Here is a 12,921-nt window from a genome sequence, read left to right on the forward strand (position 1 = left end):
TCCACTTGTCACTGGTCTGAAGTTGGATTTGGAGTCTGCTACTTTCATAGTGTGGGTTCTGTCAGTGAGCCAGTTGGCAACCCATCTTGTGACATAGGGATTTATACCTAGTTTAGTGAGTTTATCTATAATTCCAGAGTGGGCAATGGTGTTGAAACCCTTGGCAAGATCTAGATAGGCTATGTGATCCACCTTACCCTTGTCTACGGCTTTGATGACTGCTTCAAATAATTCTATCAGGTTTAGCAGACATGATCTGCCTTTTTCAAACCTGAACTGGGAGGGGCCCAGAGTTTGGAGATTACCAATGTCTTGGTTTATAAGTTCCATGATGATACGTTCCATGGCCTTGCATACCAGGCTCGTCAGGCTAATGGGGCAGTAGTTCCCGGGGTCCGTGGTGGCTCCCCCCTTGTGGAGTGGGATAACCATTGATGTGCGCCATTCAGCAGGCATAAAGCCTGAGGTGAAGCTATGATTGAACATGGTACTTAGGTGGGGTGCCAGTTCATTCTGTAGTTTGTATAGAATGCAGCCTGGGATGTTGTCTGGTCCCATGGATGCTGTGTTCTTGGCTTTGGAGAGTGTGTTTTTTACCTGCGGAGCTGTGATTACAGGAACTTTGCATTCTTCCGGTATAGAGATGGGCTATTTAGTGGGTGAGAGGGGGCGTAAAGTTAGCACTGAACCTATCTGCCAGGATGTTGGCAATATCAGTTGGGTCTATATATTTAGCGCCATTGTGCTGTAACTCAGAGCAGATCTGAGTGTTGCCATTGAGATTCTTGACATAGCTATAGAATGCTTTGTGGTTGTCTTTAAAATCAGTGGCAATTTTGTTGTTGTAACTAGCTTTGGAGGATTTTATCAGGGATTGCAGCTTCTTACTGAGGCTGTCCAGGGAGCTCCTCCACTCATGGGATTTTACTCTCTTTTACAACAGTTTCTTCCTTCTGTTGTACAGTTTGTTTATGGCAGGGGACCACCAGATTGGCTTCCTTTTTTTTGGAGGATAGCGTCTTGGTTCTGTTTGGGATAGCACAATCCATGCACTCATGTAAGTGCTTATAAAGTGCAATTGTGTAGGATTCAGTAGTCGTAACAGTATTGTCCATCTGCATGGGTGTCATGAAGTTCACCACTTCTGTCTTAAGAAGCATGAAGTTGGCTTTGGAGAAATTTTTTACCATGGTTTCCTTAATGGGGGGTGGGGGCAGGATGTGGATATCTAGGGTAATTAGCTTATGGTCGGATCTGACCAATGAGGTGTTGACTTCAGGTGTGGAACTCCAGTCACTCATGTTGGTAATGACTAGATCTAGGATATTGTTGCCCCTGGTGGGGGTGTGGATAAGTTGATCCAGGGCATTGGAGTTTATGAATTTCAGAAAGCATTGAGCAAAGAAGTTGGTACATGAGTAGTTTTCCCAGTTAATGGTGGGATAGTTGACATCACCCATTATTAGGGTATTTGGTTGAACCCTAATATTTTCCAGTACATCAAGAAATGAGGAGTGGGACTCCTGGAGCATGGTGGGTGATCTGTAGCAAGCTACAATTTGGATTGCAGTTTTGCCCAGAGTTAGTTGCACTTGGATAACCTTGGCTGCATTATGCTGAGCAACTAGCCTGGAGGTGTGGATATCCTTAATGAATATGGATACACCTCCACCTTTGGTGTTCTGGTCCAGGTTACATGGCTGAAAAGTGTGGTATGAGTTACAGCCTGGTAGTGCAGGGGTGCTCTCTGGAGCCTTGAACCAGGTCTCAGTCACTGCACAGATATCGATGTTCTCCATTTTAAGGAGTGCCTCAAGTGAGTGCATTTTGAGATTTAGACTTCTAGCATTGAGTAGCATCACCCTCGGTTTTTGCTTGCCTGTTCCCTTTACGGTGGTGAATTTGTGATTTAAACCTTGCCTAAAAAAGGCACTATAGGGGCGGCAAGAACCTTAGCCATTATCCGGAATCCCAGGGGTGACAGGTGCAGGCCATCTCTGGCAAAGCATCATGGTCTGTCGACCATGTCATCCCAGGCAGACAAATACTGGATCCCTTTAGAATGGCACCAGAAGCTTAGCCAATTGTTGAAGTTAATCATTTTGTACTTGTACTGAGGCATCATTCTGGGTGATGGCAGAATGCTACTCAGGGCTAGGGTCATACCTGCCTGGGCTACAAGATAGGAGAGCTCTTCCATGTCTCTTTTCATGTAGTTCAGGGAGGTACATCTCAGGTCATTCACACACATATGGACAATGACAGTCATATTTGTACTTGTTGTGGAGTGACCTGAGTGTGTGTGTTATGTGGCGGATCCTGGTACCCGACAGGCAGCTGACAGTAACCTTCTCCTTGTTTAGCCTGGTGAGTGGGGCATCAGTGTGCCTGACAATAGAGTCACCTATGACTAGTGTGTTGGGTACATTGTTTTGCCTTATTGGCTGTGGTTGAGTGGCACACTGAGTCTGTGGGCTATGTGTCATTTGGGTTGTGTTGGGGGGTGGAGGTTGCTTGCATTTCTCTTGCTTGAGCAGATTATTATTGAGAGCCTCCGCAAATGTTTTTGTGTTTCTATGTGTGGATTTTGGTGGTGTAGATTTAGTGAGACTATGTGATGAGTGTGGTGTTGTGCACGTGTTTACCTTCTCCTCTTGACTGTCAAGTTCAGTCTTGATTGGAGAGAGCTTTACCTCCAGTTTGGCTAGATAAGTGCATCTCTCACAGGTTGTAGTGTTGGGTGGTAGGAGGAGAGGGTTGTCTGTGTACATGACGCAATTTCTACATTGCCCCAAGATGCCCAGATTCATCAGATAGACAGGAGAGAACACTGGGAGCTGACCCTTGGACATGCCTAAATAAAAAAACTGTTTTCCTCTAGATAAGTGAGGAAAGTGAGTACAAGAGCTGTTTTTCTGTAAGCAAGTGAGGAAAGTAAGTACCAAAACTGTTTTCCTCTGGGTAATGAGGAAGGTTGAGTGCTGTAGTAATTAGTAGGTTATTTAGTGCTTACAAGTTCTGAACAAGTGCTGATCACGAATAAGCAAATTCAAGTGCTAAAACTAAGAATCTGTATCTGGATTAAACTAGTTACAGGAAAGGGGGGAAACAAGTGCAAATGTGGGCTTTTAAATCAGAAAGTTGAGAGAGATGGAAAAACTGCCCAAATGGCCAATAAGTACAATTTCTTGGCCAAAACCACTCCTTATGTGGTAGATAGGTTAACTAGTGCTTACCACTCCCACTGATAAGCTAGAAGGCTTCCCTCCGACACAGAAAGCTTGGGGGGGGGGGGCTCAGAAGCTTATATACAGTTCTGGATACAGCAAATCTGAATCTGGACTACACTAGTTACAGGAAAGGTATATATATATATATATATATATATATATATATATATATATATATATATATATATATATATATATATATATAGACATATATATATATTTATTTTATTTATTTTATTTTATTTTACATTTGTTGACCGGGCTGTTCCGACTGGATATATGTCCATTTTCAGCAGAGGCCCGGTGAGAAAAGCTCCAAAAGCATACATTAATAACAGAGAAAAAAAACAATTAACTATGAGAAGATTCATTAGCATATATTTGCAGAAGAAATATTAGAAATTAACTACAAAAACTATAAATTTAATAGGTGTACAAATTGAGCATGATAGAAGAAATAGGGAAGTGTTAGTTGAAGTTCTGTAATCAGAAAAAAAGGAAGTACTTGTGAGGATATAGAAAACTACTCAGGGTTAGTACATGGGCAGAGCCAGTGGGTTTTGAGGTGAGATTTAAGTTGGGATTTAAAGCAGGGAGGAGAAGAGAGTGCAGTGAGATTGTCAGGAATGGAGTTCCAGACTTTTCCTTCTGTGTTTGAGAACAAAGAGTTTCCGGCCATGTTATAGGGTTTACAAGTGAAAATAAGAAGTTTATTAGAAGAGCGTAGGCTTTTAAGATTGCAGTAAGGAGTAATAAGAGTAGTGAGTATGGGAGTATTAAAGGGTTTATACAGGATTTTATGACCTATGGAGAGTTGGTGAAATAACAGATTAGTGTAGATAGATGAGGCATAAAGGAGGGTGGAAATTAGGTGTGAGTGGGCGATGGATGTTCTGGCAAGTGGAGTAAGGAATGGGTTAATTCTGTACAATGAGCCTAGTTTTCTGTTAAGTAGTTTTAGAGTATTGTTAAGGTGAGTGTCAAAGCTTAGATTGTTGTCAATCTCCACTCCTAGGAGCCTGGTAGTTGGGTCGGGGGAAATATAGGTGCCATTACTTGACAAGACAGAGAAGTTGAGTGGAGAGGATTTACGGGTGTGGCAGAAAAGTAATAATTTGGTTTTCTTGGAGTTTAAGATTAAGCATCACTTTAAGAACCACATTTCAACAGTTTGGAATGTCTGTTGGGTGATAGAGTGAAGTTCGGAGGGGGAAGATGCAGAACAAATCAGACTAGAATCATCTGCATATTGTATACAGGTTGCAAGAGGAACAGTAGTATGAAGATCATTAATGAAAACTAAAAACAGAAGAGGGCCAATAATTGAGCCTTGAGGAACTCCAAGGGAAATGTGTAGGTGGTTGGATAAGTTATTGTGCCAAAGATATATATATATATATATATATATATATATATATATATATATATATATATATATATATATACACATACATACATACATACAGAAAAGTAGCTAAAACAGCAGTAAAAACAATTCAAATGCAGTACAAGCTAGCACACTTGAGTATGTAGCAATGTTAGACCAAACAGTTTAAAAAATGCAATTAAATTATAAATGACTAAAACCAAGTGCAGAAGGAGTCTATTAGGTAGAATGAGGTAAAGAGATGGGACTGGGGGGGGGGTCCCAGATCAAATCTGCAGTGGGGGCGGGCAACTGCAAAAGCCTCCAAATTTAAACAACAAGACAGGAATAGGGAGGGTGGGTATAGGAAAGCCAACACTTTCAGCAGAGATCTGAAAAACTATACAGTGAAGCAACAATAACAGTAAAATATACTCAGCTCTGTATATCTCCAGATACTTTGAAGAGCACTCTTTCAGGACACAGGAAAAACCAGTTATACCAACTTAAGACACAGACAAATAGGGGGGGGGGGCACCTTCTGCAGAGATCTGAAAAACTATACAATGAAGCAAAAATAACAGTGCACAACTCTGAAGCCAACCAGCAATGATATAAAATTAGTCAAACTACAATTACCATTACACAACTCTGAAGTGCCAGAAAAATATACTCAGCTCTGTATATCTCCAGATAGTTTGAAGAGCACTCTTTCAGGACACAGGAAGGCTCTGTTAATATAGTGTTAATGCTGATGTTTCATATGACAAGGGTTCAGAGTTTTCTACCCTTTGCAATTTATTTTATTTTTTTCAATTCTTCTTTCTTATTTGGTGTCTAATGGTGATGCAGATAACGAATTTATTTTGTGGGAGGTAGGAGGGTACAGGGTAGGAATCCCTTTTCTGTACCTTTAAGTATGTAGAATATTCCCTGAGTCTAGTATTCCCCCCAACCCACATTGTATTACATGTTTTTGTCTTTTTTTTATTAGTGCCCCTAAAGTATGTTGCTAAAGTGTTCTCCCTGGTGGTTAGTTTTCTTTCCTAATCTTGCTAGGTTTAAGTGCCATTAAGGCATGAGATGACAGTGTAATCCCTGGTGGTTAGTGTTCCCCATGATATAATGTTGCAAGGTTTTCTCATTAGTCTATGGATGTGTGGAAGTATAACAGTCACTCCAACCCAATCACCCCTCCAAACATACACACACACACACACACACACACACACATGGCCCCCTCTCCACATACACACACACGGCTCCCTCCCCACCCGGTTGTCATGGACACACACCCATTCAGGTGTGCACACAATCATACAGATACACACACACACACACACACACACACACACACACACACACACACACACACACACAAACACACATAGACCTCACCTACTCTCTCACTAACCTGTCCTTTTGTGACCTCCCAACCAGACATCCACACATGCAGCACCTCACATACACCCCACCCAAAAAAATACCTAACTGATAAATTCCCCAGTACTTACCTCTTCTTCACTGGATGAACATAGCCTTTTGGTATGTTTTACAACACGAGTGATCAACAATGGTCATGCTAATTTAAGCAGCCAAGAGATTCTCTGAATATCTCTGCTGCATAAATTCCTTGCTGTAGGCATCTCTGAGAGACAGCGTATTGATAAATTGCATATGTCTGTCTCCTGGAATACCTCTTTATCATCTGTCATGGCAATGGAGACAACCCACAAGGCTTCCAGCCCCCCATGGTGGTACAAGCCTTCATGCCAAAGCACTGTGGTAAGGCAGTATCTGAATACAAAAACATTGCTGTGAGGTGTACACCATGTACATCTCATGGTAAATTTTCTGATTTAGTACATCTTTCTAGTCCAATTACTATAGCATCTCTGAAGACATTTGATTGCTCAACAGTTCTGTAGAAGATGATATTGACACCAAGTTGCTTGAAGTATGTTTAACTGCAGCAGATTTTTTTAAAATAAAAGTTTGTTACTCTTAACGGAAAAGCACTTATGTAGCAGAGTTAAAAAATACAGTTTTCTAAGTGTGTGTGTATGTGTGTGTGTGTGTGTGTGTGTGTGTGTGTGCGTGCGTGTGTGTGTGTGTGTGTGTGTGTGTGTGTGTGTGTGTGTGTGTGTGTGTGCGTGCGCGCGTGTGTGTGTGTGTGTGTGTGTGTGTGTGTGTGTGTGTGTGTGTGTGTGTGTATGTTTGTGTGTGTGTGTGTATGTGGAGTAATGGGGGGGGCACTTTTGGCACAATGCCAGGAGCAAGTTATAGTCTTTGCAGCATCAACAAAGTAATAATCAGCCCTTGGACCACCACATCTCATCTTAGGAGTCTAATTCTGAAAAGTATTATTCCTTGGGAAACTACCTGTATAACATTACATGCTTACGGATTATTGATGTTTGAAATATAGCTACTGCTCACTAACCATGAAAATGACAGTAGTAAAGTCTTTAACACAGACAAAGATAGGAAAATATGCAAGGTTGTGGTCACTCCAATGGGGATGATAAAGTTGATAATGTTAAAAGAAACATTTAATTTGCTGCATAGTCTAATCATAGAATACTCTTCCAAATGTCCAAGCATAGTAATATAACCCTGAAATTGATAGCCACATGAGTGGCAGAAGCTTTTAGTAACCAAACAGAAAATGGCTCAGTCCTGTAACAGTCTGTTTTATATAAAGATAAAACACAAATATCTCAAAGAATTGCTGATTAGTTCAAGGACAGGAAACCCATCATCAAAACCAAGGATGCTATATCAAGAAAATTTGCTGTCATGAAAGGTATACCATAGCGATCAGTTCTGGGGCTGCTTTTAGTCGGGTTCCTATTAGAACAATGAAATAGCAGAACAGTGAACGTGCTTAGATCGACCCAACTTGATCGAAGCTGCAGAACCTCAAATGGGCAACAGCGATTTTTTTTCCCAGGGAAAAAATTGATGGGCCATTGTCAGGGCTTTGCTATTTCCTCCACTGTAGTGTGATCTTGGAGTTGGTATATTTAAGTAGGGGAGGTGTTGGGGGCAGAGCCCCTCCAAATTATTTTGTGTGTAGAAGAGGCTAAAAAAGTAGCCATTGGAGTTAGTGATATGTTCATTAAAAGAAGCTGTTGAACAATTGGCTCTAGGGAGCTATAATAAAGTGTTTGGACAGAGAATAATGAGACATAATAATAGACATAGATATGAATTAAGGATTAATAATAAAAAAGAATGGGATTTACAACAAATTATAGGCTTTAGGTCCAAACACACTATCTTCTCAAATGAATTGCAAAAAAATGCTTGTTGGTTTCTGGAATATAATAAAAAGAGACGCACCTTCACTTAAGAATTTACAATTTAAATGTTCCTACAAAATAGGTAGGAATCTTAAAGATTTTTTGGTCCATAGTGTTTATAAAAGACCAAATGATGTAATAAGAAATATAAGTTTGGATATAGGCACCAAGCCATGTGGTAAATGTTCAATATGTCAATACATAACTAAAACTTTTGAAGAAATAAATGGTAACAAATTTGAAATGAAAAGCAGTTTACATGTAAAAGTGTAGGTGTGATCTATGCTATCAGATGTGAATGTAATAAATTCTATGTGGGAGAAATGAAAAGAAGTTTAGCTGAGTGAGTTAAAGAACACATAAGAGATATAAAAAAATCATAAAATAGTCAGTCTTTTGGGAGAACATAGTAATGTTGAACATGGAGGTAGTCCTTTAAAATTTAAAGTCACAGTGTTAGAACAAATTATCTCTACTTATGCAAGTGAGAGTAGGGTAAAATATCTTTTGGGAAAGAATCCATTCTAATTTTAAAATATATTACTTTACAGCCCATGGGTTTAAATAAGGAATGTAATTGGAAGAGTTTTATGTAATATTCATGCATTATTGTTTTTAACATTTGTTATACAGTTTAGAATGTGAAATGTTCTTATTAATTGGAATTCTAGTGAATTATTTAATTAATTGAATAATTGGTATTGTGTATAAATGTCAGGTTTAGTTTAATTCATTACTCTGTAAAGACTGTTTGGCCGAGGCGCTACGAGGTTACATTGTGAGGTTATACTGATTTATGTGCTGTTTAAGCTATACGCAATTATGATTTTGTCATAATACCAACTGTCATTTCAGTCCATTGGTTTACTGATTTGTGGATTCTCTTCATTGATGCTGCTTATCAAATTCTGCAGTCGCTGAATAAACTACACTTTTGTTATTTACTTTAAGAAGTGGAGTTCCTAGCATTTAATGTTTTTTCGTGTTTGCTATCTTTGTGGTTCGTGTATTTTGTATTTAGATTTGTTTTTTTTTTTTGTGTTGGCCCAGCGATTTTTGTGACCATTCAATATTCAGCAGTTTCGATCATTTTGGGTCAATCTAAGCGCATTCGCTGTTTTGCGGTTTCATCTTTCTAATATAGACCCTTTTAGTCAACTAATTTATATCTACTCTGCCAACAGCCCATAAATACTGGGTATATAGGTTCACTGTTGTTGCCAAACTATCTAGTCTGATCAAAAATCTCTTATTTAGACAAACTTATCATTGGCTGAGTAACCACTAGATATAAAACTAAAACAAATAACAATAATGATCCCAGTATTCAGTAGTAACTTATTTATTTTAAGATCGTTATTCTTCTTGTTTTAGTTTTATAATTAGTTTTTGAAGTTTGCTTGGTCAAAGCGAGTAATCACTAAATAAGTTTTAGTATTCGCAAATGTAAAGTATTACAAATAGGGTATCTAATTAACCTGTGACTGTATGCATGGAATCACTTGCTCTAGAAGGATGCATTTATTTTAGAGACCATGGGGTAAACAACAAATTGATATTTGACACAAATAACCATGTGGGTAAAAAAAGTTTTAGATTATTATAAGATCTGTTTTTAAATCAATTTCTTTAAGGTATTTTTTCCGGTATGGTCCTTTCCACTTTTTTAATTTCTCCAAGCATCTTGGTTTTCTAATATCATGATGAAATGGACCTATTCCTAAGTCAGGATACAACTGAAGTTCAATGGAATTAGTATTGCTTCAGTCTTTGATGATCGCCAAGAGTGCTCTTCTCAGCACCCACAATGTGCCCAGAATTGCCTCTTTTTGCAATTCATAAGGGGTTACATATATTGGTAGTGTATTTAAGTATGATTGCAAATTTGGCATAGTTAGGCTACTGCTAGTATATATTTTTTGTTTTTGCACATATGATACTAGTGATATCAACAAAGTAGAAAAAATCTGGAAGTATTATATAAAATGTTCATGCTTCAGGAGAGTCAGTTATGAAGAAAGGCTGAAATGTCTGAAGTTACACTCAGCAGTGACTTGATTTGTAAATATAAATGTTCCAAAGACACTATTTTACTGGCAGCAAAATGCTTTAGCTTTTCTTCTTATAGCCACAACATAAGAAATAAGCATCTGATAATTGCTATTAACAGATTTTAAGGAAGCAGGACTTTTTTTAACATACAGTAAAGAGTCGATTATCTGAACTAATTGAGACCTAGGGTAGTTCAGATAATCAAATTGTTCGGATAATAAAGCTTATAACTGAAATGGATAAAAAGCATCTAAAATTTTGTTTTTTTTCTACACTTTTCAACCATTCAGCAATTCCAATGGACAATAAAGAATATTTTTCACACACAAGCTGGCTACAAGCTCAAAAACATGCTCAAGCAAATATGTATAATGTTAACATATTCAGACTTTATGATTTTTCCTACCCAAAAACTTTGGAAGGCTGGTTCTGATAATTGACATTTCTGATAATCGACGTTCGGATAATTGACTCTCTACTGTAACAGAGTAGCCAGGTATATATACCACATACTTAACAGTTAGAAAAATCATCATCCTTAAAAATCTTTAAGAACCATATTTATGTCTTATTTAGTGAATAAATAGGCATGATTTACTTCTTATGAAATAGGGTCTGTTATGAACTCATTTTAAATCTTGACCTTCCAAGTAACTTTGTAACACTGTAATCAAAGAAAGGACACACTAAAGCTCTGTGGCATAGAGGAGTAAAGCCCTAATTATGATGTAGATGATCTCAGTCTGAGAAGTGGTTCAGGCACTGAAGAGCTGTGCAGGAGGATGGAAAGGAGTAGCAAATACAGGCTCACCCATCATGGGGGGGGGGGGGGCAGTAGCTCTATTTGTCCACTTGCAGCCATGTTAATGGCCACACCCACAGATGGGAGTTAGATGCTCCCATGCAAGTGATGGTAGTAGTTCTACACAGTACGTGCATGCATGGCAGGATGCACTGTTGGGAACTACTACCACAGTGATGTGTGCATTCATACCAGCCACCTTGAGGAGGGGTTGTGTATTATTAGAAATGCTGCAGCTTTCCATTGTAGTATACTCTAATATTCATATAATTCAGTGAAGCAAACCAAGTATCTAAACTTTGTACTTACTTTTCAGCTGAAAAATATGGCCATTGTCATTTTTAATATATGTTTGGATATCATTTAATTCATTCATCTAATCTCAAACTGTTAATCAGTAATGCAGTTTTTTAAACACTGGTTTCTTTTCTTTGTAATTAATGACTAAATGAAAATATTGCAAATGTTATTACTAATACATAAATGTTTAAATAAATACCTGATGCATGTTTGTGTGCTGTGTTATATTTCTACTAATTAATTCTTTGACTCAGATTTACCTGCTTGTGTTGCTTATTTGGTGTTGTTTATATAACGATACAAACACGAAAACATCTAGAGTATACCTAAAATGTAATATTTCACTAAGTACTAAAAAAAGGAGTGTTAAGTATTTTGTTCATACAGTGACCATCTAATCCATCCATCCATAAACTATTTGCCATTTTTTACATTAGGTAGGGGTATCATTTCAACAGTGACAATCATCTAGAACCAAGGTTCACAGTGTCGGGTGACCATCTAATAACTTGCAATAATCTGGTGTCCCAGGTCCTCAGTATTTCATCAATTATTTTATTTGTATAATTGGATATTTCATCATTTTTCAATGAATAACATTTTTATCTGGAGACTTTTTGATATTAGTACACAGAGAAAAAAATCCCTAATATTCCCTTTCCTTTATTTTCTATTCTTTCAGATGCTCCTAAAATTTGTGCAAAGATATCATTCAGCTGCTCAAAGAAAGGAAATTACTGTCTCTATAGCAAATCGAGTTTTATTATCAGCAGCCAAGAGCCTCAGGTCTGGATTCGTATCATGTTCCTGTTCCAGCAGGTAAGTTCTCTTTATTGGTTCACACACCAGAGCTTCTTAGGGCAACCATTAAGATCACAGATGTAAAAAAAATGCCTGTTATAGCTACAAATGTGAGTGAATAGGCAATGCATCTTATTATAATATTCTCCTAGCTTGTTCGAGTGGGTTACATTTTTCCTGATTCTAATTATTACAGCTATATCCAGCAACGTTTCTTTTTTCCATGGTATTTAGAATTAATTTGAATTAAATTGTTGTGGTAAAAAATGACCCTCTTAAGAAAAAAAAGGACTATTATTTTCTGGCTAAGAATGGAGAAGCAGAATTCTCTGTATCATCATATTTTCCAGATATGTTCTAGTCATGCTATTAAGAATTAATAATCAGATCTGCAGTCTTTGAGTGATAAGACATATTCTCAAAGTGGGCACTAGACAGAAAAAATAGTAAAAAATGTTATGTTCTGCAAAGAATTATGGAAATCAAAGTTGAACATAAATGGCCAAGACGTTTTGTGCTTTTGTAATTTCAAATATAAAATAATCTACCTTTTGGGCCTTGGTATTTAAAGACCCCATTTTGTTACCAGGGATTCAAGTGTCCCTTAGCTCATTCGCATGGCCACTGTGAGTTTAAGCAAGGTAAGTCTGTCAGCTTTGGGTGGGATTGGGAAGGGGTGAGAGCATAGATGAGGTCAGGAGAGGGGGGTTTAGTTTAGGGAGGAGGAGCTTTAGGTATATGGAGTGGCAAGGAAGTTTAGGGCTAAGCAACCATCAGGAAATTTTGATGTAAGGAACATGAAGCCAGTGAGGTTTAGGGAAGAGAAGTTTTAGTGTTACATAGGGCTAGGGGAGTTTAGGGTTGGGAAATGATTGCAAACTTTAGGTTTTGAGAGCAGGAAGAGAGTTTTAGGTTTAGCAAGCTGGAGGGGAGTGCAGGGCTTGTGATTGGGAGTGGAGTTTTACAGTTTTGGAGCTTACTGGAGACCTTAGGTTTATGAAGAGGGAGGAGAGTTTTAGGTTTATGGAGTAATTGGGGACTTTAGAGCTAGAGACTGGAGAGGTA

General features: G+C 38.1%; 1 protein-coding gene across 2 annotated transcripts in view; it reads left to right on the plus strand.

Moving 5' to 3' along the window:
* Positions 1–12,921, plus strand: part of VEPH1 (ventricular zone expressed PH domain containing 1) — a 4,140,519-nt gene that overhangs the window by 2,962,067 nt on the left and 1,165,531 nt on the right. For both annotated transcript variants that reach the window (XM_044070483.1, XM_044070484.1), the window contains exon 10: positions 11,738–11,874. In XM_044070483.1, coding sequence (XP_043926418.1) covers positions 11,738–11,874 — 137 coding nt within the window. The remainder of the gene's footprint in view (positions 1–11,737; positions 11,875–12,921) is intronic.

This window comes from Protopterus annectens, chromosome 4.part1, assembly GCF_019279795.1.
Source record: "Protopterus annectens isolate FY-2018-M chromosome 4.part1, PAN1.0, whole genome shotgun sequence".
Lineage (NCBI taxonomy): Eukaryota > Metazoa > Chordata > Ceratodontiformes > Protopteridae > Protopterus > Protopterus annectens.